Raw genomic sequence first — 27,424 nt, 5'->3', positions numbered from 1 at the left:
CAGTGCCAAGATTTTTAGTTGGGTTTCCAACATTATCAGTACCAGGTTTTTAAAAAGTTAGACAGAAAATAAGTGTTATCTAATCAGAAAAGACTACATGCCTTGACCCCACCTGAAGCAAATTAATGTCACATTGATACACAGTGATGTACAATTAATTGTTTGCTTGAATGAATAGAAGAAATTAGTGGGAGAAATGAATCATCTGGCACCCATGAGAGATGCTTACCTCAAAAGATTCTGAATGCACCATGGTGGCCAGTTCTAGTGTCACATTGAGAGCAGAGATTTCATTTCAGCAAAACTATCCATCAGGATAAATTGTTACTTTCAACACTATTGGCTTTACTGTGTTTATTGATAAACTTCCAAGTTTGGGATTTACAGTTCGATAAAAAGCATAGCATAGGGGTCTATACTTTATTTTGTACGTATTTGGGTAACAAAATTAATTTGAGTCACACTTGGGATACAAAAGAAAATTCTTCTTTTTAAATTTTTATTCCAATCTGAGAAACTCTGCTTAGAAGATGCGATGTGTTCCTGTCACTCTGATGGTCAATGGTCAAACCAGGACTTAGCTCTCCTGATGCCAATGTTCATTTTTTTTGTCACACTAGGGGAATGCATTGCGGTTCAAAAAAATTGTCTTGACATCACACAGTGAGCAAATGAAGTTGCAAAGATGGCGTTACCAAGTGCTCATTCTGTATTTACTCATCTCTGTTATCACTCTGCAAGACTTACTGAGCCTGACCATTATTCTGGCATTCTTTTGGTGGTCTTTTAACACTGAAAATAATAGTAGATTATAATTAATGAGTGCCCTTTTTTTTCTTGGAGAGATTAACATTGTTTCCCAATCCATCTTATTTGACATTTCAAAATACTACTTTCTTATATGGTCAACTGAGGCACAGAGAAATTAGTAGATATACACTTGGGAGAAGAACAATGAATAGAACCTAGAATTGTTGGTTTTATTTAAAATACCCACCAGCTATAATAATTACAAACCAAGTCATTATGGGAAGTCATGGACAATGTGATATGCACTTGGATTGCTTACAGAGGAAGTGGAAAGTAATCAGGCTTCTAACAGTGACATTTTCTATGTCAGAAAAAAATCAGAATGAATATAAAATGTTATGAGTTTCTTTAAGAGCCTCTGAATGCATCTGCTTTTAAATGAGGAGGTGATAGGGAAAATTGAAAATAGTTCACTGACCTGTGTATATCCTGGAGAGCCAAATAATTTTAACACAGGACAATGTATTGGGCTTCCTTTCCCACTTGCTAGATCTCTGCATTTCCACTCACGATATCATCATGAAGATGAAGCTTGAGACAAGTTACTGAAAGGAGCTATCAGTGCAGGTGTGCAATGTTTCTGCCTTTTATTTTTCAAACTGGGTCACCCTCCAAATTTAGGAAACTATTGTTCCAAGCATCACACTGGGAAAACAAGTAGACAGCCACTGCAAGTTAGTTAGAGGAGATATGGAAATAGGTAAAGTCATAAGTACAGAAATGTGTGTAGGTGCAGTGTGGGCACAGAATAGGTGTACATGCATGTCTAGATATAATCCTCAAGAATGTACCTATGATGGGTTTCATTACAGAAGACTTCCACATTCCAAATATACAACTCAATGAGGTCTTTCATTTCACAGTGAAACATAAGAAATTAAAGGCTTAGAAAAATGAAAGGAAGGGGAGGGGAGGGGAAGGGAAGGGAAGAAGGGAAGGGAAAAAGAAGAAGAAACTACCATAAGCACTCTGAAAACAAAACCCTAAGTATGAAAAAGAGCCAAAGTCCATTAAGTAAGATGGTTAAATGGTGGTCTGATCATCCTTTGACTATTAAGCAGAAGTTTAAGGGCAAAGAACCATCTGCAGGGTGGACAAATTCCTTCTCTTAAAAGTGTCCTTGGCTCAAGGGTCTTAGGCTGGGAGACACCCAAGCCTCTCCCTGCAGCCAAGCTCTCTGGGCAGCAGCACTGCTGGGATAATGCATGGGGTAATGCATGTGGTGATGCCCCTCTGGGAACTATAGCAGCTGGGGGAGGGGAGGGTGGGGTGTGGGCCCTCCTGTAGCTAAAACACTCTGTGTTGTGATTGCTGTGCCCTTTGGAAATGTAGAGATTGGAGCCAGCAGTGAAAATTGCTCCTTTGATTTGACTTTCTATGTGCCAACAGCAGTTCTACAGTCAGGTTACCCACATAGAAGGAGCCGGGGAGGAAAAGTCTATGAGATAAACATGAGTGTGGGTAAACTTCCCCACTGGCCTAGAAATAGACAAGGTCCTTGCCTTGGGATAAGGAGTAATATGTCCATCAATTACTTAGGTGACCTTTGACCAGTAATGTTTTATTTGCAATCTAAGAATTGCCTACTGATAATTTGGCAAAATAATATAAAACACATTAATATATTAATAATATAATTACATATAATATAATATATTAATATAATATAATAATTAATAATATAAAACAACAACAATTATAACAAAAATACCACTATTAGCCACCATCTTTTCATTATAAAAAATGTTTAAAAACAAAAAGACATCTTCCAAGAATATAGAATAATTTTTTTCATTGAATAAATTGAGCTCCAAGAAGAAGTCACTCTGTTGTCCTAATTTTTATATGTTTCCCTGGACTGGTGAGAACTTTACCCAGATGAATGAAAAATAACATGATAACATTTTGCGGGGGGGGTCCTTTTCTCCTTTCCACTGCTGGGAAGAGCTGCATATGTTTTCTCCCTGGTAGCCTCCGCTCCTCCATTTTCATGACTGATTTCCTGTCTGGGTTTCTTCAAAGGGCAGGACTGCCCACTGTGAACAGTAGTGAGTGTGCTCTCCTGACACTGAATGTGAACACTGACATCACAGCATCACATTCCTGACCAAATGTGGGGAGCCAATCCCCTTGTTATTGCACCCTCTTCATAAAATAAATGATGCAAGAACAGAACATTCTCATTCTGTTCTCTCTCTCTCTGTCTCTGCACCTCCTTCCCTGTTGGCTAAACAAATCATTGAAAGACTGCAGTATTAAATTTGGGAGAAGAATCCCAATTTCAAATATTTATGAATAAAATAGACTAAGTAAATTCACAGCATTCAAGTAGACATAAAATATAAAACCAGAAGACCCTAGTGGAGGTCCAACAGAAAAACAGGAACAAAGAAGGGCAGACAGAATCAGGAGACACTAGGAAACCCTGGGAAGCTCTTTCATTACTTCTTAAGAAAGCCAATGCTTTGAGGATTGTTGACAGCTCTTGGCTAATGAAATAATTTTAAAAGCTTATGAAATCAGGAGGGGGAAATAGTCGGCATTACAGTAAGCTTTCTTGATCATATTCTAAGAGATGCACCTTGGAAGCCGGGCCCCTTCTCATCAATTCCCAAGATCAAGAGAAAACAATGCCAAGGGCACTTACCGGGTCCCCACCAGAGGCGAAGGAGATGGACTGCATATGGTGATTCGCTATAATCTGCCAGGCCCAAAACAAGAAATGAGATGTGCCATTATTACTTTCCCATGTTTTGGTAAACCAACTGTTTGTTCACCAGCAATATGAATCAACAAGTTTTCTCAAAAATTGGTAAAATCGTTACCCAATAAAAATAACTATAAAAGTAATAACAACAGATAACCTTTAATGAATTTCACAGCATGTCAACTGCTCATCTAGCAGCTTTGACAGAATTAGCTCATTTAAGCTCCACAATAGCCCTGTGATATGAGCTGTGGTAATCCCATTTCACAGACACAGGTGGACCAAGTGGCTTGCTCAAAGTACTACAGCTAAAATGGGCAGAGCTATGACCCAACACAGAGGGTCTTAACAACCATGCTTCTTTGAGAAGAAAAATGTCTCACCCACACACCAAAACATTTTAACTCTGTAGTATCTGTTTCCAAAGACATATGGGACACCCCATAGCTGGAGTGGATGGAAGTGTGGCTATCCCCCACTTCAGTGCATTTGCATCATGTGCTCATAAATTGGAAAGCCTACATTCAAGATCAAAATCAGTGCCATCAGTCACTCTTGTAATTTATCTATTTAAAAACTAGTGAGAACACTCCAAGTTCATTTTTAAGTGGGAAATTTCCATTAGCATTATAAACTGCAGGACATAGTGGAATTTAACAGATGCTGGAAATTAAAAACTGACCTAAATTTAAAAAGCTACATAAGACTTCCAAGCCACTTTTATCTTTTTAAAGACAATGTAATGACATTGAAGTAAATTTCTGGGGGTGGGAACAGTACACTTGTTTCCCTCCCAACATAACCAGGTCTATTTTTGTTCAACCCCCTCAGGCCCTCACTGGTGGGCAGTCAAAATTTACAGAGCTGTAATTCTACCATCCAAGGGATTTTTCTACCCATGTTCCTGTAAAGCCCAAAGCAAAACTATAATGAATTGTAAGATAAAATAAGATGTTTTAAATACCTACTTCAGTTTGGGGGGCATGCAAATCTACTCAGGACCCAGAAAAACCTGAACATATAGTAGTTATGTTTGGGGGAGTGTCAAAAATTATACACAGATTCTGGACTGCACAGGGACAGCACCTCCAGCCCTAGTGTTGTTCAAAGGTCAACTGTAGATGAATGAAAACAATGAGTACAGTCCTGTAGCCTGTGCCCAAGCCCAGATGGATCAAACTAACAGTTGCCCTTTGCCCCTTTCTGGAGTTCTGCCTCTAGGCCAGGGGTGGAGTGTTCCTGGGGGAGCAATGAGGACATAGCAGTGCCCAAAAGAGGAAAAACTATGACTTCTAAAATTAAGTTTTGCTTACTTACTTTTTTGTTTATTTAACTATTGGTTACAGAGCAGCTATAAACTGGGGGTTTGTAAATAGAGGTAGACACTAAGATTTAGGAGGAAAATGGAAAACCCATTGGGTCAACATGATGCATAACTATCACTGTGTATGTATGTGATTCCTCTGGCTAAGAGAGTTGAAAAGGAGAGCTAATTAACTGAAAACACACATTTTTGCTCTGAGGATGTTTCCTTTTCTTCTTCTTGAGACCTCTGCAGAGAGGGTCAGGCACAGCCTTCCTGCTGTCTGCATTGGGAGGGGAATGTCCACTTGGCTTGCTCTTAGCTTGCCACAGCCAGGCCTTTGATTCAACTAGACAGGAGAGCCTGAGAGCTGTGAGCTTTGGCTCCCTTCCTCAGACTGTGCTCATGATGTCTGAGATGGTACTCCCAGGACTCACTCCCACCACCTATTCCAAGAGCAGGACAATGAGAACTAGACACACCCAGCTAGCCTCATCCCAAGATGGTGAGGGCCAACCAGGTGGCCTAATCCTTTCTGCTCTTTCTGAGTTTGCTTCTCTTTAGTTTGAGGTGGGGATTAGGTAAAAGGGAAATTAGGAGATAAGATGCCACAGAATTGAGGGCCAGAGTTTTAGGATTCCTAGAAATAAAAGGTACAATAGCCACATAGAATAAGAATGGGTGTGGGCATATGAGTGCAAAGCTGAGGGGACCAACTTCTGTTAGCCATCACAGGTGCTCAGCCTTGGGGCAGCTCCGGAGAGAGGATCAGCCTGTCAAAGTTACTTAATCCACCATTTAAATTACAGGTTAACCCATCCCTTAGAAGTGTCAATGAGACAAAGGGTCATCCATTACTTGAGTGGGGACAAAGGAATGGAGTGAGAAGCAGTATCCAGTATGGTGACACATTGCTAGTCAGGAAGTGTTCATCCATAGGTCTGTAGATTGCCCACTTTTTACAGTGTGGATATATCTGATTTCTAGTTCACACTCCCAGCAGTGGAGGCCCAGGTTGAGCAGAGAAGGTAAAGGCATTTATGATTTGAGCATTTTCACCTGTTGGTCTCCAAGGCAACTATTCACATATATGCTTGAGCCATGGTATTAAAAAATTGCCTCTAATTGTTTTTGATAAATGTCCCTGGAATGAGGCATTTTTCCCTTGGCAAGCTGTGAATTAGGTCAAAATAGACAGCCTTGAGAGTAAGGTCTTCCAGGGAATGACCAAGTAGGTCATATAATGATATCATATAACCGTTATTCTAGCTGAGGGAACTAACAGCCAGAGAAACCTAAGACAGATACTTTAGAGAAACCCAACAAACAGAATTAGCCTTAATAAAAATCACTGCTGTGCTGCCTATGTCAGCAACAAACTCCTTCCACATTGGGAAGCCATGGACCTGCCATACCATATGAAATCTAAAAAGCTATAAAACGTGAGATGCTCCAAAATAGTGACCCACTAGGAAAAAAATACTGTCAATCACCATGACATGCCATTCATTTCAAAGATAATAAAATGTGCTATAGAACCAATGGAATATGGTATAAGAGAAAGCAAAACAGGGGCAAGGACAAAGAGGAGGCTTCTGACATTGTAAGTAAATCCATGATTTCATACATTATCCTTTAAAAAGGTAATTTACAAAAGAATTAAAGAGAGTCAACTCCATCTGTCATCCTGTTGGTAACCCTACAAAATAGCCCGTCAAATTTTGCAGGCTTGTAAAGGTGTTACACAAGTGTGTTCCACATGGCCCTGGAAAGATGGAAGAGGGAAGCCTGTGAAACACCCACTGTAGGACCCCTGAGTGGGGCAGGGTGCCTGAGAGCCTACAGACCTGTTTTGAGTCTGGTGTCCGCAGGTTCAGGCTGGCGGTAGATATGGTCAGGGAGATGTTCATCCCCGAAAATTGGAGGTTGCTCTTGCCGAAGATGCTGGACAGCATTTTGCTTGGAGGCTATGAAATCAAACAGCATTATTTTCACTTTTGAGTCACTAGAGGCCACACTGTTGGGGCCTCTACATTGTTCCTATCTGCTACACCCCCAAACCTCCACTTTCCCACCCTTATTAGGCACATGAAAACTGTGCTTCAAATAAGCTGGGAGGGGGAATCTGACACTAAGACAAACATTCTAGAATGTGCAATATGGGAATTGTAAACCACCCACTATGTACACACTGAGATGAGGGAAAGGCAGAGCTGTCAGTGTCCCAGGAAGCTCATGCAGAGATGCATCTTGGGGTATGACTCACTAGCCTGGGGAAACGGCCACAGGTCAGGGCCTGCAGCTTTGCCAATTCAGAATGTAGCTTCATCCCACCAAGAGTCACATTAATCAGGGCCAGATTAAATCTGTCCCATTCAGGAGCTATGAGCAATACCATTTGAGTTGTGAGAACGCTCATTGCTGAAGGAATGGAACACGAATGCTTTGGCTGGCACATTCTCTGGGTCAGAGCTCCCATGGATAGTCCAGTTAGAATACAGCAGCTCTGGAGCCAGCACAGAATGGATAGACTCAGCTCAGCTCTAACTGGTACATCTATCAGCCCATAAGAGATGTGCTTGGCACAGGGACCAACAGACTGCATTCTCCAGCCAGGTACCCCATCCCTGGGTCCCTGCATGGGTACTGCCAACCCTTGTCTCAGTTTATTGCTAACCCTCCAACCTTCCTGTTTGGATTAAAACACACCCCCTTTGATATGTCAGTCAAACCCAGTTTTTAATCAAACAGGCAGTTTGTGAGTCTCCCACCAGAGCTATTCAAAGACAGAGCTTCCTGGGCCCTGATCAAGTATACCTGGGGTGGAGCCTAGAAGTCAGCATTGTTTCCACCTCCTGCACCAGAGAACCAACAGAGTTGCTGGTAGAGTGCCACCTGGCTCTGAAAGAGGAGGATCCCTTTCTTTGTTCTCAGACACCCTCCTAGTTCCCATATTCAAGATTCTGGAGGTATGCTTGGTTCCCCACGTGCCTTGTGTGATGATAGGAACTCGGGCTGGTCCATCTGACCCTTCACCCAAAGCTCTCTGCCTGAAACTCAGTTGCCCTTTGGGTCACAAATGTCCCCAAGCTATGAAGAAAGAAATGACTCACAGCCCTGGGACAGCAAAGGCAAGCACATAGCCTGTTCCAAAACCTCAGCCTCAGGACATATTCAGAGATACCCAGAGGGACGTTCTCCCACATTGGGTCCAGGCACAGGAAAGTCCTGATAGTGGGTATTTAGTTAGGTATTTACTAGACACTTAAGGAAAGAATTTTTGTGAGCTTTCTTTTAATCCAGTTTTTCTTTTTCTTTCTGGTCCAAACACCTCAGGACTAAAAGGTTGAGTACAGGGATTTAACACACAGGCCCCGGTGCCAAGAGGTCTGGGCTGGAGCTTGGCTCTACCACCTACTTGCACCATGTGCTCTCCTCTCTATGCCTGAGTTTTTATCTCTGTATAATGGGGATACCCAGTGGCATTCTAGAGCTGCTTATGCTTGCCAGTAAGAGATAATTATTAAATGTTTAAGAATTTTGTGAGCTGGCCACTAAAAACAGCTGCTGGTAAAAATTAATTTACATAAACTTACAATTAAATAAACTACATATTTTTTAAATAATTACTCAGAACTCATCACTTCCTAATTTTTGCTACATTAACAATTACCTATGCAGTTCAGTTTGTTTATGTCCATTGTACCTGTGTTACATGTGGGGTGGAGATACCATATAATGGTATCTGCACATCTCTTCCCAACTCCAACTTACAGATGTCATGTTAGAGCCTGAAATTATCCATGGTGGAAGTATTTACACACAGAAGTTGGCAAACACTATGAATTTAGTGCTTCTCAGTCTCCCACCCCTGAAAAACCATTATGAAACTTGTACCAGCACACCACCTAGGGTGTCTGCCACAGAGTTGTTCTAATGAAGTAAATTAATGATTTCCAAGACTTAGAAGACTGTCTGGACCTGTTTTACCAGTCTGTTATCCTTGTCTCTACACTTAAGCCCACAGCGAGTAAGCAGGGTGTTGAATTTGGGTTGGCAGCAATAGCTAACTGTCTTTGTCAACCACATGCAGAGAGAGGGGATCTAAGCTCTTTCTGTCTTTAAAAGTGACAAGAGCCACTGTGAGTTACCCCCTTTAATCTAAAGGATGGTTTTTGGTTCTCCCAGATATAAAAAAAATGTGACAAGAGACAAGCCATGAAAAGAGAGAACTGAAAAATTGCATGTAATTAAAGATGCTGAATGGTGACAGGATAGTGAGGAAGTGGAGAAGACACAGATGCAGACCTGTGAGGACACTACCTTTCTCTTCCTGAAGGCTCCCTTGGTGCCAGGAACAGCTTCACAAACACGGCTGATGGCTTCCCTTAAGAGGACAGGAAAAGAGATTCATTTTATCATGTCAATCAGGATTAAATAACCCAAAGACCCTACAGGTGCATGTGCCCAGAGGGCAATGATTGCCTGTATTCCAACATAGAAAATAGACCTGCCAGCTAGGGAGTCGCCCAATTTCTCCTCCAAGCAGAACACAAACAAGTCATCTTGACCTCTGACGGGCAGTACCCTAGTTCTTCCTGTGGTAGTTGCATATTCATATGCCCTACATGTGTATCAATGCCACACATTGCTTTAGCTTTTGTTTTGTTTTTATGTTTGGTTAAGATTCCATTTTAGAGAATCAGTACCCTGAAATGTACTCTGCATGTTCTGTTCACAGTGATGGCTACTCTTAATCAAGTCCTGCTATTGATCAAGAGCCTTCTGAACTGAATCAGAATGTAATTTAAAAAAATGTGGTCCTTTGAGTGTTACTCCCAGTGACAAGAAAAAAATTCTGAGATGTGCTAAATTAAATTGCAGCAGGCTCTAGGGTGGGATAAAGAGGTAAGGGGTATATCAGTTAACAGCCTGGAGCCAAACCCAACAAAAGACTGCTCATGTTCCTGAATGTGTTTTGAAACTGTGTATCAACCTTGGTGTCTATTTCATTCAGCTCATATCTAGAAAGAACAGCCAACCACCAAACTCCACCACATCCTGATTATGCTGGAACTTTCCAACTGTTGCCCACAACCAATTGAGAAGTTCTCTGCACCTGTCCCAGAACTACCCCCACTTTACCTTTTTCCACCCCCTTTATGTGTAGTTAGTGTAAATTCTTTCAAAATATCTTTCATCTTTCTCTCCACACTCATTGTATAAAAGAGCCCATGAATCCCAGGACGGCAGACATGCTCATCATTCACTCTGCTGCTGGTGGCTCAGCCTGCATGCCCCAGGATCTGATCCTTTTTATGGCTAGAAGGGAGATCAGTAAACCCTTTATTTCAGAAAAATTTTTGTTCTCAAAGGCTTTTTTGTTTAATGCCAGTTTCTATAGTTAATAAATATCATAAAATCAAAATAGTTTTAAAAGAGAGGAATGGAGGGAGTATATAAATGAGCCAGATATGAGGTTCTATGTGGGTCAGCCCCATGGAGCAGGCATTTATTGAGCAGCTATAGTGTGCTGATCACAGTCCTGAAGAAGGCAATGCATATCTGAGTTATTGAGGAGCCTGGCAGGAAGACTGGCTGCAGAGGGTCTAAACCCATGTCTGCACAGGACAGAAGAACACAGAAGCACAGAGGAAAGGTACACATAATGAATATTGGGGCCTACAGTGAGGAGGATGTGGCCAGAGTAATCAGTTGAGAGCAAATAGAACTCAACTTTGTGACTCAGCCTTAGTGATAAATGATGGGAGATCTACTAAAGGTGGCTCCAAAGTCAGTGGCCCAGAAAGAGGCCAAGTGAACTTCTCAATTCTCCCATGGGGAAGGACAAAACAGTAAAAGAACACAGAAAGAAATAAGCAAGTAGTAGTTTGGGGACACACTGAGTAATGACGAAGATAACGGGTCCTCGGGAACATTCCACAAGCTTTCTCAGCTGCATCCTTCTTGAAATTATTTTCTAACACCTAGAAAAATAATTATCATCACAATACATTACTTTTAAGAGGAATCTGACCTTGTCAAATAAGGTAAGACACCATAAAGATAAGCTTCACATTTACCATTGAATTCATTGTAGGGAGTAGGGAACTATATACTATTTAGAATTTCAGGTATCATGAAAACTGTAGACTATGAAACAGCATGACACAGAATAAAAGTTTGTGCTTAGTCATTAATTTTATAATATTCTTACTGTGGTTCTATCAAAGTGATCATCCAAAGTACTTCCTAAAAGTAAACTCCTTAGTGAAGAAGGTCAAGTTGTCTCTCTTAAACAACTATATAAACTCCAGTATCTATATTTTATTTTTAATTTTTTTTAAAGTTTGATGTATCTCTATTATACTTGGTATATTAAGTGACATATTTAACTAAACAAAGCAGCTAATTCTCTGATGGTCCCAGCAGGCAAGAAAAACATTTTATGGTAGAAAGCTTACCATATTTCATTTCTTTTTTTTTTAGATTTTATTTATTTATTTATTTATTTATTCATAGGGAGAGAGGACAGGAGGGAAAAGGAGAGGGAGAGAAACATCAATCTGTGGTTGCTTCTGGTGCTCCCTCTAATGGGGACCTGGCCTGCAACTTAGGCATGTGCCCTGGCTGGGAATCGAACCGGCAACCCTTTAGTTCACAGGCCAGCACTCAATCCACTGAGCCACACAAGCCAGAGCATATATGTCATTTCTTAAATATGCATAATACACATCAGATTTCCTTTTTCCATCCACAGACATGGAAGATAAGAGTCTTGGATGACAGTTTTCCAGAAAGAAATCTTAAATGTCTAATACATGATATAGGTTAGACACCATCCAAGGTCTAATCTAGTTAGGCCACCACAGAACTTGGGCAGCAGGCTTGCTGCTAATGTGCATGGGACAGGGAGGTGGAAACAACAGATGAACATTAAGAATAGAAGTGTGACCCTAGCTGGTGTGGTTCAGTGGATTGAGCACCAGCCTGCAAACCAAAGGGTCACCAGTTTGGTTTCCAGTCAAGGCACATGCCTGGTCCAGGTCCCTGGCTGGGGGTGTGTGAGAGGCAACCACACATTGATATTTTTCCCCTTCTCTTTCTCCCTCCCTTCCCCTCTCTATAAAAATAAATAAATGAAATCTTTAAAAAAAATAGGAATGTGGACTATACACTGCAAATAATAAACACATTCTATCAAACAAATCCTCCCATAGACAGGCATGAAAGCATGCTAGGGCAGAGTAAGAGACTCAATCTTTTGTCCTCAAAATGTGCAAACATAAGAAATTCAGAAAGTTCTCAGACCTCATGGACTCAGGATCACCATCCCCTTGTGAGCCAGCCTTTAGAATCCCCCAAGAGGTTTGCAAATCAAACCGCTTTTCAGAAACATGTTCTCCCTTCTCATTGTTATACATTTGTTCCTAATGCTCATATGATAGTATGTGTGTATAATTCTCATTTTAATCAGACTGACAGTATCTATTTTTGTTTGAAATAGAAATGTTATATGCCTGTTAATAAATGAATAAAATCAGTAACTTTGACTCCAAAGTCTAATTTTAAATGTAACAATTCTGATTGTCCCTCCTTACTGTTTAGAACCCTGCATTTTGGCAAGCAGTACTGTTTCAATTTGTTCATTTAGCAATAATTATGTAGCTTTGTGTATCCCAGTGTGAGTCTCAGGTAACACTTTTGCTCTGCTTTTAATAACAGAGATTGCTTCTTAACATTCTGTTCAGTGTAACCCTATTTCCGTAAGCCAAACCATGACCTCAGAGATAGTTAATAGGAAAATGAAATATTTGTCACCCTCACAGTTATCTGAAAGTTAGTCCAAGTGCTGATCCCCATTTTTTCATGATTTTGTCATCTTCCCCTATTCAGCTAAAACTGTCATCATTAGAGCCAGTACCATTTACTTTTCATAACTTTTTTATTGAATGTAAGACTTTTGAACTGGAACCTTTCAAATCATGTAGCAGAATCTTTCTCTCTGTTTGTCCATCTCATTGTTTCTAACCCAATCTACACACACACACACACACACACACACACACACACATTCTTTACAGACTCATTTAAAAAAAGGACATTTGAGTGATTTCCTTCACTCAGGAGATTAGATTTAGTAGGGGAGGGGCAACAGACAAACACATACAACAGCAAACTGCAATCAACTTCATGAACAAACAAAAATGAGAGACACATGTAGTGAAGAGGATAAGAGCATGGCATCCCAAAATAGGCTTCTTTGGCATAAGGATTATTTTGAGTTAAAAGCAACTGAGAAGAAACAGATTCAAGAAAAGGTCTGTGTCTTCCCCTATTTGCCCAAAAGCAGAACATAAATTTGTAAAGGCATGCCCACCCCCTTTCTACCAGGAAGCTCTACCACAGGTGTCCAATCTGCGGCCCACAGGCCACATGCAGGCCAGGATGGCTGTGAACGCAATCCACCACAAAACTGTAAATTTACTTAAAACATTATGAGATTTTTTGTGATTACATGTTGCAATACATTTAATGTGTGGCCCAAGACAACTTTTCTTCCTCCAGTGCAGCCCAGAGGCGCCAAAGGTTTGGACAGCCCAACCCAGATCAGCCCAGCATTGCAGCAGAGGAAAATGCATGACAAACCTTGCTACTGGCCCACATCTTCTATCAGTTCCCACATGCATGTACATTCCTACAATCTGCTGTCCCAGATACTCAAAGTCCTTTCCTGTGTCCTGTCACTTTTGTACAGATTTACTGCTCTTTGGTTAATATGGTATATAAGCCTAAGTTCTAAGCACTTTTTTAGTTACTTATCACTGAGTTTCTATGCCTATATGCACAGGCATTAATCAACTCATTGTTTTTCTCTTGTTAATATCTTTTGTCTGATTTGCAGGGTCTAAGCCAGAAAACATAGGAGGGCAAAGCAAAAATGCCTTTCCTCCCCTACAGTAATAAATGAGGTGACAAATGTCAGGAGAGGGAAAGAGTTACCCAGTGAGGGGCATTTGAGTAACTGGGCAGCGATCCAAGGAAAAGTAAGTGGCAATCCTATCTTATACAGGTGCCTATATAAGGCACCTATATAAGTGCCTTATATACAAATAAATGCTAGATAGATCACAAATTTAATTTATTTGTAATGAAACTGTATAAGTAGTAAAAAATATAGAAATTTTTTAAGTCTTTGAATGAAAGGATGATACAAAATCCAGAAACCACAAAAGAATATATTGATACATTCATTAGCATAAAATAAAATTTAATACATAAGAAAAAATAGTATTTCATAGATAATTGTTTTGATATGTCAATAAAAACATCAAAACCCAGCTGGAAATAGGTGAATGATAATGAACAAAGAGTTCACAGAAAATACAAATAGTTCTTTAAAATATGAAAAGGTCCTCAGCTTCACTCATAATAAATCAATACACAAATTAAAGCCTATGCTAGGACTCCACCCAACACGGAGGCATAGGCGGACACACTGTGCCTCCTCGCACACCCAAGATAGGGATGACAACAATTTAGAAACAGAATAGCAACCAGAACTGACAGAAAATTGATCTGAATGGAAGTCAGACAACCAAGAAGTTGAAATTGACCCATTCATCCAGACCACTAGGAGGGGTGGAGTCGGGAAGCCGGGTGTTGGTCAGGTGCGGAGAGCAGAGAGTGTTGGGTCTGGCATGTAAGGCCTCTGGGGGACAGTAAGGCATCCAAGGCACACAAGACCCCAGTGGGTAGATCCTGAGTGCATAACTGGCAGCTGGCAGACCCCGGCTGAGGGGTGACAACTGGCAGTCCCAGTGAGGTGGTGATTGTGAAGCAAAGCACTACGCACAACCCAGGATCCCAGCGCTGGGAAATAGAGCCTGATAGATACTGATTGAGGTCGCCTGTGGAAGTTGAGGTGCACGGAGAGACACCCAGCCTCACAGGAGAGGTTCTTGGAGGGTCCCATAGTGTGCATAAGCCCACCCACATGGGAATTGGCACTAGAGGAGACCAGTTTGCTCAGGGGAAGCAGCAGAAGGGACTGAGGTCCCACAGAGAATGGAGCAAGCGCCATTGTTCCCTCTCGACCCCGCCCCACATACAGCGTCACAACCCAGTAACTGGGGTGCCCAGCCCTGGTGAATACCTAAGGCTCCACCCCTTACCATAAGAGGCACGACCAGACCAAAAAAAGAAAAAAAAGAGATGGCTCAAACAGAAGACCAAACAAAAGCCCCAGAATTCATCCTTTTAAGCAACCGAGAGATAGCCACACTATCAGATGCACAGTTCAAAACACTGGTGATCAGGAAGCTCACAGAATTGGTTGATTTTGGTTACAAATTAGATGAACAAATGCAGGCTACAATAAGTGAAAGAAAGAAAAATACACAGGGAACCAACAGTGATGGAAAGAAAGCTGGGTCTCACATCAATGGAGTTGACCAGAAGGAAGAAAGAAATATCCAATCAGAAAAGAATGAAGAAACAAAAATTCAGAAAAATGAGGAGAGGCTTAGGAACCTCCAGGACATCTTTAAACATTCCAACATCCAAATTACAGGGATACCAGAAGGAGAAGAGGAAGAACAACAAGAGGAAAAGTTATTTGAACAAATAATAAAGAACTTCCCCATTCTGGCAAAGGAAATAGACTTCCAGGAAGTCCAGGAAGCTCAGAGAGTTCCAAAGAAGTTGGACCCAAGGAGGAACACAGCAAGGCACATCATAATTACATTAGCCAAGTTAAAAATGAAGGAGAGAATCCTAGAAGCAGCAAGAGATAAGGGGACAGTAACCTACAAAGGAGTTGCCATCAGACTGTCAGCTGATTTCTCAAAAGAGACCTTACAGGCAAGAAGGGGATGGAAAGAAGTATTCCAAGTCATGAAAGATAAGGACCTACATCTCAGATTGCTCTACCCAGCAAAACTATAATTTAGAATGGAAAGGCAGATAAAGTGCTTCTCACATAAGGTCACGTTAAAGGAGTTCATCATCACCAAGCCCTTATTTTGTGAAATGTTAAAGGGACTTATCTAAGAAAAAGATTAAAAAAGCATGTATAGTAGAATGACAGCAAACTCACAATTATTAACAACCACACCTAAAACAAAACCAAAGGAAACTAAGAAAACCACTAGAACAGGAACAGAACCACAGAAATGTAGATCACATGGAGGGTTAGCAACAAGGGAGTGGGAGGAGGAGAGAGGGGGAAAAGGTACAGAGAATAAGTAACATAGATGGTAGATAGAAAATAGACAGGGGGAAGGCAAGAATAGCATGGGAAATGTAGAAGTTAAAGAACTTATGACACATGGATATGAACTAAAGGTGGGGAATGTGGGTGGGAAAAGGTGTGCAGGGTGGAGGGGAGTGAAGGGGGGAAATCTGACAACTATAATAGCATAATCAATAAAATGTATTTGAAAAAATTAAAGCCTATGCTAAAATTCCTATTTTTACAGCCAAATGTTAAAGCTTGATAAGACTCCACACCAGTGAGGAGGTAATTCAGCACAGTCTCCTTAGGGGCAGATTGATCAAATTGATCAAATCCCAACAAAATGAAAATGCACAGTCCTTCTGGTCCAGCCATTCTACTTTCTGCACACACCTTCTAAATATCCTCGCAGTCAAACCTGAAGACTTCTGTGCACCCTCAAGGACTACAGTAAGGTTTCCAATAGATTAATGGGAAACAATGAGTGTCTATCATAGGGGCCAGTTCAGGAAATCATGGCACCTCCATAAAATGGACCACCAACACAGTGAAGTTGATAGTGCCCTCTGTCTTCTCACCTCCCCTGTCCTCCTCAGCTGCCTCCATGCCAGCTCTAGTTCACACTAGCTGCCCCTGCAAAATCACCAACAGCCTCCATGGCACCAAATTAATGGGTAATCTGCTGTCCTCTGCCCTCCTGGTGCTCTTAGCCGGTTTCATGCCTTCTTTGTGACTCAGTCTTTGAATTGGAGAAAGCCCCAGGGCTCCCTCTCACCCACCTCTTCTGTTCTCTGCCTGACCTGGGTGAAGCCCAGGGTATATCCCATATCTGGTTCATCCACTTTCAGACAAGGAAACATCCTCAATCACTTACAACCCTCTTCTCTTTCCTATTTGCAGTATAAAAATGCCCTATCCCAGCATAATTGTGAAAACCTCCTCCCTCCTTTGGAGTAGCTTTGGGTGGAAACCTGCAGGTGGCCAGAGAAGGAAGGTGCCCCCCAACCTCTAGCTGCAGTTTCTGACACCTTGCCTGGGGTGGGGTTGTGAGGGTGCCTAGGGAGAAGTTGGGGCACACACAGTAACACCACCAGCTCTGAGGTTGGGCTCTCTGGCCAGGGCTGAGATTTGCAGCAACTTCTCTCCTAGGCACTCTCCTTGCTTCTTTGAAGACCTCTCTTCCTGGGAAGATTTGGGTGCCTGCACCACACATCTTCCCCATCCCAGTGTCCACACCTGTGGGGTAGCCCCAGCCTTTTGCTGCTGGCGTGGCCTCAATCTTTAGCAGTAAGCCCTCTTGGGTGGGTCCAATGGGCTCATGGCCCACATAAGTTTCCCACTGCCCCTAGAATCTTTTCCTGGCAGTTGGCAGGAGGCAATTTCTCCCCAGACACACCCACTTCTGTTTCAGATTTCACTGGTGTGAGTCCACTGGTCCACTGGGTGTCCCATCCCCAGACTGTGGGTGATACATGCCAAAATCTGTGTGATCACCTGAAAACTGTCACTCTGTCTGAAGATGAGGGAAGAGATCACAGAGAACAGGACTCTCACCAAAGAAACCCTCTCCATAATTCACAACCTTATCCTATAATACCTTCCAAGGGGGTTCTGGGTAAATAGCAGCAAAATAAATGTCCTCCCACACCTTGTCTCCCCAAGCCCTACTTGGGTAGTGTCAAATCATCAGCTTCAGGACTACTGGAACCATGCCCCATTGGACTTTAGTCCCATTTTACTCTGTGGTGACCTCCATCCACTCCCAACCTAAGGTGTCCGACCTCCAAATGCCTCACTTGTTTTATCCCTTAGAGTACCAGGATTTTATAGACAATTACCACACTCAGTTGATATCTCCAATTCATTGTCTTAAAGTCCTCTTAGACTGAACGTTTTCAAACAAGTCTTGATTATTCCCACCAAAAACATTCTTCTCCATCTTTCCATGGTAGGAGACAGGACCAAGATCTATGGGTTTCCCCTGCCCCATGCTCACTCAGGAGTTCTCCTCGATCCTCCTGTGCCATCCCCACCACAAATCCATCACAGCCCTGACCACAATGGAGAAGGCAAGACAGTCTGTGCTTTCAAGAAACCTACAGAGCAGCAGAAGAGACCAACCATGTGGAATAGTCTAGAGAAGACCCTGGGCAGAGTGTAGTGTGTACTATTAATTACTAGAGTGCAAATACATTGTATACAGGTATTGAAAATACTTTAAACTTGATAACTGAAAAGTGATTTTACCAGAATGGATTGAAACCACTTAAATCTTCCCACAACAGTTATGTTGCAAGCATAAACAAAGCCATGGATTTTGAAATCTGTGCATCACTGGAGAAATCAATGAGATGCCCAAGCAGCTTCCCAAGTATTCATCACTTTGCAGTCACCCATGACAGTATTATATCGACAGTCTCAGTGTTTGCAATATGCCCTCAGTCAGACACTTGTTTATAATTATAAATAGATGCAAAAGTAAATACTGGTGGAAAGAAATACTGGTTTATTATTGGAAATAAATTCTAGTTTATTATTCTAAAGTAGATGCAAAAAATTATATAAGTTCACATACAAAAAAATCATTAGTAAACTAGAGAAGAGATTCTTTATTCACACTGAAAGTTATCTCATAAAATGAAAGACAAACTCTTGGGACTACTAATAATGTTTGGGCCAAAGAGTAAAGCTCAGTTAGGCCACATTGAAGCTAATATTCCTTAGGGTTTAAATAACTAATTTTTAAAGTTTACTCAAGGTCTCAGGTGGTGTCATAGACATCTTTGACACAGCAGGGACTTGCTTTCTTTTTCACTTTCACTGAATTATCTTTTCCCCTTTAAAATTCTGTCAGGTTAGACAAAGTCTTCTGCTCCCAATTTGTCCACTTCACAATGCTGATAATCTAGTCAAAGGGAGAAATGCACACCTCATAATTCCTCCTTCAGACAGGAGCAACTTTATAAATGAGCCAAGCCGTCAAACAATCAGGATAGGCCTACCTAGCCACAGGGCACCACTGCCTTCAGAGTGCAACTGAGGGTCTGAACAGGCCACCACAGCAGCGAGGAATCCACAGACTCCTGGAGACTCTGTACACATCTCCTCGTTGACAGATTTTAGGAGTCGCTTATCTTTTTGGAGAGATACATCTTTTGAGATCAAACACCATGAGCATTAAAGAACCCAATTCCACTGAAATCTGCTTCCTTATAGCAAAGCAGGGATACAGAAGTAAACAAACCTGATCCCCAAAACAAAAGGGGACTCCACACAGCTGACAGCATCCCAAGGCCTGTTCTTATTTAATCTTCACACATCCTAGAAGGTTGGACCACTTATGCTGGTTTTATAGTTGAGGACATGGAGGCACAGAGGAGTTAAGCAACATGCCTGAGATCACACAGCCAGTAAGTGCCTGAGTCAGCTGAGCTCAGGCCATGGGACACTGATACTGTTGACCCACAGCTCTAAAGCCAGGTCCAAAGGGAAGTCCAGAGAGATGGCACTTTGTCTGAACTCCAGCCCAGGGACCTCTGGGGAGCCCATTCACAAGTTCCTCACCAAAACTACCCACAACAAGACTTACACTCTTGGAGTCCTCACAGTCATAGAACAAGATAAGACCTTTGAAATTCCCAAAGCCAATGCTAATCAACCAGGAGCTTGAGGGGTGTGCAAGATGGTGGCCATAGGGACATACAATCTACCTTGAGTGGATAAAGAAACCATTGTAACCTGTGCCCAGCACTGAAAAACAGTGGGCTATAGACACACAACATAAAAAAATCTTTAAAAAAATTTTCATTGTTGTTCAATTAAGGTTGTCCCCATTTTTCCTTCATTACTCTCCCCTGCCCTGCCAACCCCACCTCTCCCACATTCAATCTTCCTCCCTGTTGTCTTTGCCCATGGATCCTTTCTATTTGTTCCTTGACCCTTCCCTTTCTTTCCACCTATCCCCTTCCCTCTGGTCACTGTCAGTTTCTTCTTTATTTCCAAGTCTTCGGTTCTTTTTTGCTGGCTTTTTTGGTTTATTGATTAGGTTCCACTTCTAAGTGAGATCATATGGTATTTGTCTTTCCCTTCCTGGCTTATTTCACTTACCATAATGCTCTTCAGTCCATCCATGCTATAGTGAAGGGTAGAAGCTCCTTCTTTCCTTCTGCTGTGTTGTATTCCATAATGTAGATGTACCACAGTTTTTTGAGCCACTCATTTGCTGATGGGCACTTAAGTTACTTCCAGCACTCAACTATTGTAAACTGAGCTGCTATGAACATTGGGGCGCATAGATTCTGTTGGATTGGTGTTTCAGGATTCTTAGGGTATAATCTCAGCAGTGGAATTGCTGGGTCAAAAGGCAGTTCCATTTTTAGTTTTCTGAGGAAACTCCATACTGTTTTCCACAGTGGCTGCACTGACTGCATTCCCACTGACAGTGTGAGCAAATCTTAATTATCCTGCCTGAGAATGGTGACACAAAAGAAAGTATGTGCTGCATGATTCCATTTATGTATAAACTTTAGAAAATGCAAACTGATCTATAGTGACTGGCCACATGGGTGGACCAGGAGGCAGGAGGCAGGAAGGGCAATTTCAATGCTCCACAGGGAGAAGCCTGCATCCTGGGAAACTCAAGGCAGACCTCAGTGACAAAGTCTCTCTTTTGTGCTAGTCTTGGCAGAATCACATACACCTGGACCAAACACCTGGTCTCCCATCAATTCACTTTTCTTTTGTTCACTTTTCTTTGTAAAATTGCAGTTAGACCACTGTGGGTGCCCTGCTAGCCAGGCCGTTTTGATGCCTAAGCCCTGCCTGCTCTTTTCCTTTACTGGCTAATGCCCTGGAGAGACAGAGTGTGCATTTCCCAGTGACATCTTTCCCTTTAGGATCCTAGGGGTGGATAGATGCAAGACTCAGAGGCTGCATCTAAAAATGGGTTCAGACAACAGGATTTTGAATGCAGCCCTGTTTAACAGTCCTGTGCCAAACAGACACAGCTGCTGTAATTATTTTCTGTATTATCATGATGTTTTGAGATCTTGGAAAACCTTTCTAACTGGGGAGAGACTACCCCTCTGGGGTTAGTACATTCTTAGAGATTCATATGGCCCGGAATACGCCTCTGACATGCAAACCAACCAACCCAGAGCCATGTCTCCTCTCTCTGACCTATGGTCCCAGGAGGCAACACTCCTCTGCCTTAATGATCCCAAGACCAGGTGCCAGGCAACTAGAGGCCACAGTTACAGTTCAGAGTCCAATGGAATTATTCAACCTAGCCAGTTCTAAACTGCTCACCCTGCCCTACCCTTCCCTACTTTGCCCTACCCTGCCCTACCTTGACCTGGTCTCTCTTGTGCTTCCTCTTGTGGCCACACTGGAGTGGCCATCTTAAAAGAATACAAAGCACAAGATCTAACAGGTTTTCATTAAGTTTTAGGGAAAGAGAAATAAAAGAGTATGATCTTTCCATGATTAACTGTGTGTTGGGGAACCTTCCTGAAGTATTTTATTTTTAAATCCTTAGGCAAAAAAAAAATAAGTTACTCTATCTCTGCTGCCCTTAGGCTTGAGGCTCCAGGATTAGCTTCATCCAAGGAGAAAAGAGCCAGAGTGAGGGTAAACAAAGCTTATCCACAATAAACAGAAAAAGAATTGTGCTATTAGCTAATTCATGAACCAATGGAAAGGAAACTCTTGTGAGCTGGGATGGAGGGAAATGTACACATTTCATTTCTCCTTGTTGGCTTTTTCTCTCAACATAGTCCATTGTAGGGTCTACATTATCTGACAAAGAAAAATAGGCAGGATTCAGGGGGAGGGGAGTGAAAGGAGGAGGCCACTTCATAGGCTCCACCCTCTTTCCACCCAAATTACTCATGTCTAGATTTCTAAATAGACAAGATTAAAAAAGGTAAATGACCAACAATGTCACCAATGTGGGCATAAAAAGGATTATGAACCACACCACATATAGTGCCACTGGGAAAATTAAAATTGTCATTTTTTTAAGATGGCAGCATAGGAAGACATGACTCACTTCTTCACAAAACCACATCAAATTACAACAAAAATATAGAACAACCATCTCTCAGACCATCAAAAATCAAGGACAATGGAAGTCTGACAACTATGGAATTAAAAAAATGACATCCATCCAGACTGATAGGAGGTACACAGATGCAAAATGGGCTCATTCCTTCCCCAAGTGTGTTGGATAAAAATTAGGGAGCCATATCTCGGGACCAAGGAGCCCCAGCCCCACACCAGGCCCCTTGGCCAGGGTTCCAGTGTCAGGAATATAAGTCCAAACACCTGACTGCAAAACCACTGGGGATTGAAGCAGTAGAAGAAATTGCTGGGGCCCCAAACAATTCCTCTTAAAGAACCCATACATTGACTCACCTACTCAGACTCATTCCTTCTGAACTCTAGCTTAAAGGCCACCAGTGGTATACAGGGAGAAACCGAAATGTCTGGCATCAGGGTGAGCAGAGCCATCGTCCCTTTGCTAAACTTTCTCCCAACAGATCCAGTAAACTGGTGCCATATCTGAGACTCCATCAACCTGGCTAATACTGTTTGACCCACCTTGGAGATCCCCAGAGGCTCTGCCCCACCCAACTTTTGGGTCCATAAAAGTGCTTTTCCATAAGAATGGCTAGTCTTGGCTCCTAAATCCTATCAAACAAACAACAGTTGGCTTTAGTGAGCCCTACTGGCAGCCAGATTAGATTCACAGCTTGACTTAGCCTGAGAATCTCCAAGCCCAGCCCAAGTAGCAGCCATCTCAGACTGATTTACAGCTCATACGGGGTACTCTGGGCAAAACACAGGTGGGGGCTGACCTTGGCCTGTACCACCCAGGAAACCCCTTGGCCTGTACCACCCAGGAAACCTACAGACTACATCAGAGCACCACTATCCTGTCCCTGCACAGCTAATCCTCCATGAGTGGCAGAGGCTGGTGGTCAGTGGTCACAGCCAGGCCTTGCAGCTAACTGGCCTGGGTAAATCCTTCCCATTAACATACCAACAGCAATCAAAGCTCAACTACAAAAGGAGGGTGTACTCAGCCCACATGAAGTGTATACCTTGAACACCCAGAAAGAGTGATAGGGGAGGCTGTGCCACTGGACCGTATAAAACACCTACTACATTAGGCCATGCTACCAGCACACAGAGTCCAAGAAGTTCTACCTACTACAGAGAAACAAACACAGGGAGGCTGCCAAAATGAGGAGACAAAGAAACATGGCCCAAATCAAAGATCAGCAAAACTCCAGAATGAGAGGTAAGCCAAATGGAGATAAGCACTGTATCACATTCAGAGTTCAAAACACTGGTTATAAGGATGCTCAAGGAACTTAGTGACAACCTCAGTAGCATAAAGAAGACCTAGTCAGAAATGAAGGATACACTAATTGAAATAAAGAACAATTTATAGGAAAACAATAGTAGAGTGGATGAAGCCAAGAATGAACTCAATAATTTGGAACATAAGGAAGCAACAAACAACCATGCAGAACAATAAGAAGAAAAAAGAATCCAAAAAAATGAGGATAGTATAAACAGCCTCTGGGACAACTTTAAGAGTTCCAACATTCGCATCATAAGGGCACCAGGAGGACAGAAAGAGCAAGAAATTGGAAATCTAGCTGAAAAAAATAGTGAAAGAAAATTTCCCTAATTTGGGGAAGGAAATAGACATGCAAGTCCAGGAGGCACAGAGTCCCAATTAAGATGGATGCAAAGAAGCCCACTCCAAGACACATCATAATTAAAAGGCCACAGGTTAAAGATAAAGAGAGACTCTTAAAAGCAGCAAGAGAAAAGAAGTTAGTTACCAGATGGTTGCCAGATGGGATGGGTGAGGGAGAGAATGGGTAAAGAGGTGAGGGGATTAAAAAGTGTAAATAAGTAGTTATAGAAAGCCATGGGGATGTAAGTATAGTATAGGAAATGGAGTAGCCAAAAAACTCATATGTGCAACGTATAGACATGAACAATGGTTGGGGGATTGCTTGAGGGAGTAGCATCACTGGTTGGAGGGGTTCAAAGGGGGAAATACCAGGACAACTATAATAGCATAATCAATAACGTATAATTTTTTAAAATTTTTAAAAAGTTTATTTATTTTTAGAAAGAAGAAGGGAAAGAGAAAAAGAGGGAGAAACATCGATGTGTGAGAGATGCATCGAACAGTTGCCTCCCTCATGCCCCCAAATGGGAACTTGGCCCACAACCCAGGCATGTGTCTTGACTGAGATTTGAACTGGCGACCTTTGGCATGGCAAGCGAGCATTTGATCCACTGAGCCACACCAGCCAGGGCAATAAAACATAATTTAAAGAATAAAATAAAATGGTCATTTTTTGTTTCTTTGCAGAACTCAGTTTAAATTCCTGTATAGTCAGATTAAAATGTGCCACAGTCCTTGGACTTGCTCTTCACAAATCCAAGCTAAAAAATATAACCTAAATTTTAGGCTATTATTTGCCTTTTAAGTGACTATATTTGGGTATCAAACATTCAACACTGTGAACCTTGAGGAAGATGATACCTGCTAACAAGGGCTCCTGGTTACTAACTAAGTTCAAATTAAAACAAAAACAAAAATAGTGTCTAGCAACTATTTTTACCCAGGAGCCTCTCATGCAAACTGCATTCAGGGAGAAACCTGCACTGAAATGCCTGCCTCTGCACAATTTGATGTTCCTGACAGCTGAGATAGCCCTTATAAAGAACTTCCTGGAATCTTATTTTAACCAATAGGACTGAGGCTGTTCCCCTCCAATCAGAGCTGTGCAATTCCAACCAACCAGAGCACCTCTATTCTGACAAATCAGGACAATATCTTTTGGAAAAATCAAATGGCAATGATTTGGAGTCCTCATTTGCATGAGGGCAGACCAATCAGGGGCCAGGGACAGGGACTTCTGTCCATAAGCCTATTCCACTCTAGCTCTGAGAATGCACTTTCCTTTTCCACCTAAAACTGAAGACTGTGTTTCCCCAGCTGAGTTGAAACACCGAAGATGTCTCACAGGAGCAGAACAGAGGAAACCAGTGCAAACCAGTATATATTGTCACAAAAGAAAGCAAACCAGAGCACAGTGGAGCAGAGTTGCCTAGCCAGAGAGGGGCCTGGTCCCAGGGCTACCTCACAGCCATGAAGTATCACAATTGAGTGGTTTGCACGAATAAAGTTTCCTTCTTCACTGCACCCCAAATTAGGTATCCCTGTTGGTGTTGAAATGATGAAAATGACCAGTGGTTGACAGCATCCACTCAGGAATTTGGCACCAGTTTAGGACTGGGAGGTTTGGTAAGTCCTAGAAAATTACTTCATTATGGACTCCTTATTTTGGTCAATATTTTCTTCCTAAATCTGAAATTGAACAGTTCTTGATCACCACTGCACCAAATACCTCTCAACTTCCAACTTTCATTAAGGGAAGACTTAAAGGAACATGATGTGAGACTCAGTTGTCAGCCAACTGCCCAGTAAATCCCAAGTCACAATAAGCCATGACTAGGGTGGCAGGTGGATGGAGTGACCAGTGCGCAGGCAAGGTAGGATTTTGTTCTCTTTAAATGCTTTGCACAAGGCTTTCTCAGGGACACAAACCCACAGAAGTTACCACTGAATCCATCTCCCAAAGACACACATTGACTTTCCAAATTAAGGACATGGGGCTCAATCAGCCCTCAGGACTTTAGAGGTATAGAAATGCCTCTGAATCCCTCCACCCAAAGCCTTGGCAAGACACAGACCTACATTCCTTCCCCAATGAAACCCTCTGGTTCCTTGTGCCTACAGGGATTCCCACAGTGGTAGGGAGGGCACACATGTGAGTTATGCCCTCACCATCTGAGCTAAGCCTGAGTGAGGTTAACAATCATACCTATATTATAGAATCTCTGTGAGGATGAAATGAGATCATCTATGAATCTACAAAGCCTCCTAACATTAATAGCACCTGGCATGGGGCAAACACAAAACAACCACCAATATTTTCATCCTCAAAATTCAAATCAAAGAAACAAATACATGTCTTCCTTCAGAACTGAAAAAAAAAGCCTTAATTGATGGAGGCATATGAACTTGATAGATTATATATAATTACAACCATATGTATATGAGAGGCTCTCTATATATACATATATATATGCACATTATATAGAAAGAGAGAGAACTGTGAAGTCTTGGTAGCTAATGCTGGCTCCAGATATGATATTGTATATGTTCACACTGACCAAATCTCATTCATTTACAGATAATATGGTCCCTAAAAACATATAGTCTGTAGGAAAATAAATAGATTCATATATGAACATAAGCTATTGAAAAGTCCATTTTTGGATTTATGTTAACAGTTTTAATTATATTCTTATGTACAAAAGACTATGTTAAGAGGTTGCCAAGATGATCTTGGGGTTCCGTTGTGTGCAACCACCTTCATCCATGCACACAGACATATGCACACACATCATGTGGTTCCAGACATGCCCAGCTGCTTTACACAAATCCTCAAGAAGTCAGCGGTGAAACCAGACTTAAAACTAATTTTCCAATCAAGGAGAATTCCATGAAGACAAACACATGATAGCAAAATGGTTTTCAGTTAACACAGCAAAAGCCAGAGGCCCTTTCCCCAAAGATGGCTAAGTCCCATTTTCCTGATTCTTAAGGTAGAATACCACCACCACTCAGCAGGATTTCCTCTGTCCCTGGGCCTGTCTTCGGGAGGGACTTAGTGCAAAAACTCTGAGCCAAATCATAATAAATACATTTGGACATCAAGCTGCACTGGGCGGGGGAGACTGAAGTGGAGCTCAGGTTCTTGGGAGGTCACCTCAGGGAGCTCCCCATCTCAGGCAGCTGCTCAGGGTTGCTGGGGGTGGATAGGAGGATCCCCAGGCACCCAGCAGCCAAAGAAGGGGAGGGAGAGCCACCGGTCCGCTTGACTGGTCAAAAATGTCATCCCTGTTACCATTTTATTAATAATAAGACTGCTATAAATTATTACATAAACTATCCCTAGAAGACAGTGACATGAAATACAAGACACCAAAGTATGAACTCCTAGAAATAAATACTGCATGGACATAATGGGTTGTTTTTTCAAAAATATGTTTAATATAAGGCAAAGAGCTACAACACCATCAGTCAAAAGAACAGTGGATAGGCCTTTTGGAATAGACATAAGTTACCCTGAGATGTTGGGGGATGGAGGAGGAGCTACAGGAGGGAGCAGAGCAAGCAGAGGTCACCAGTGAGAGGTGCGGCCAGGCTGAGAACTGGACAGTCCAGATGACAGAGATAGAAGCCCGTGCTGCATAAAGTGCCCTTCAG

At 42.1% G+C, this 27,424-nt stretch overlaps 1 protein-coding gene across 1 annotated transcript in view; it reads right to left on the bottom strand.

Moving 5' to 3' along the window:
- Nucleotides 1-27,424, bottom strand: part of SHC3 (SHC adaptor protein 3) — a 225,266-nt gene that overhangs the window by 95,288 nt on the left and 102,554 nt on the right. The window contains exons 3-5 of the mRNA XM_028531456.2: nt 9,144-9,207; nt 6,668-6,787; nt 3,458-3,511 (exon numbers count right to left, since the gene is read on the bottom strand). Of these exons, the coding sequence (XP_028387257.1) occupies nt 3,458-3,511; nt 6,668-6,787; nt 9,144-9,207 (238 nt within the window). The remainder of the gene's footprint in view (nt 1-3,457; nt 3,512-6,667; nt 6,788-9,143; nt 9,208-27,424) is intronic.

Source organism: Phyllostomus discolor, chromosome 3 (assembly GCF_004126475.2).
Source record: "Phyllostomus discolor isolate MPI-MPIP mPhyDis1 chromosome 3, mPhyDis1.pri.v3, whole genome shotgun sequence".
In the NCBI taxonomy this organism is placed as follows: domain Eukaryota; kingdom Metazoa; phylum Chordata; class Mammalia; order Chiroptera; family Phyllostomidae; genus Phyllostomus; species Phyllostomus discolor.
The sequence above is the reverse complement of the archived record's forward strand: the minus strand, read 5'-3'. Positions and strand labels throughout refer to the sequence as shown.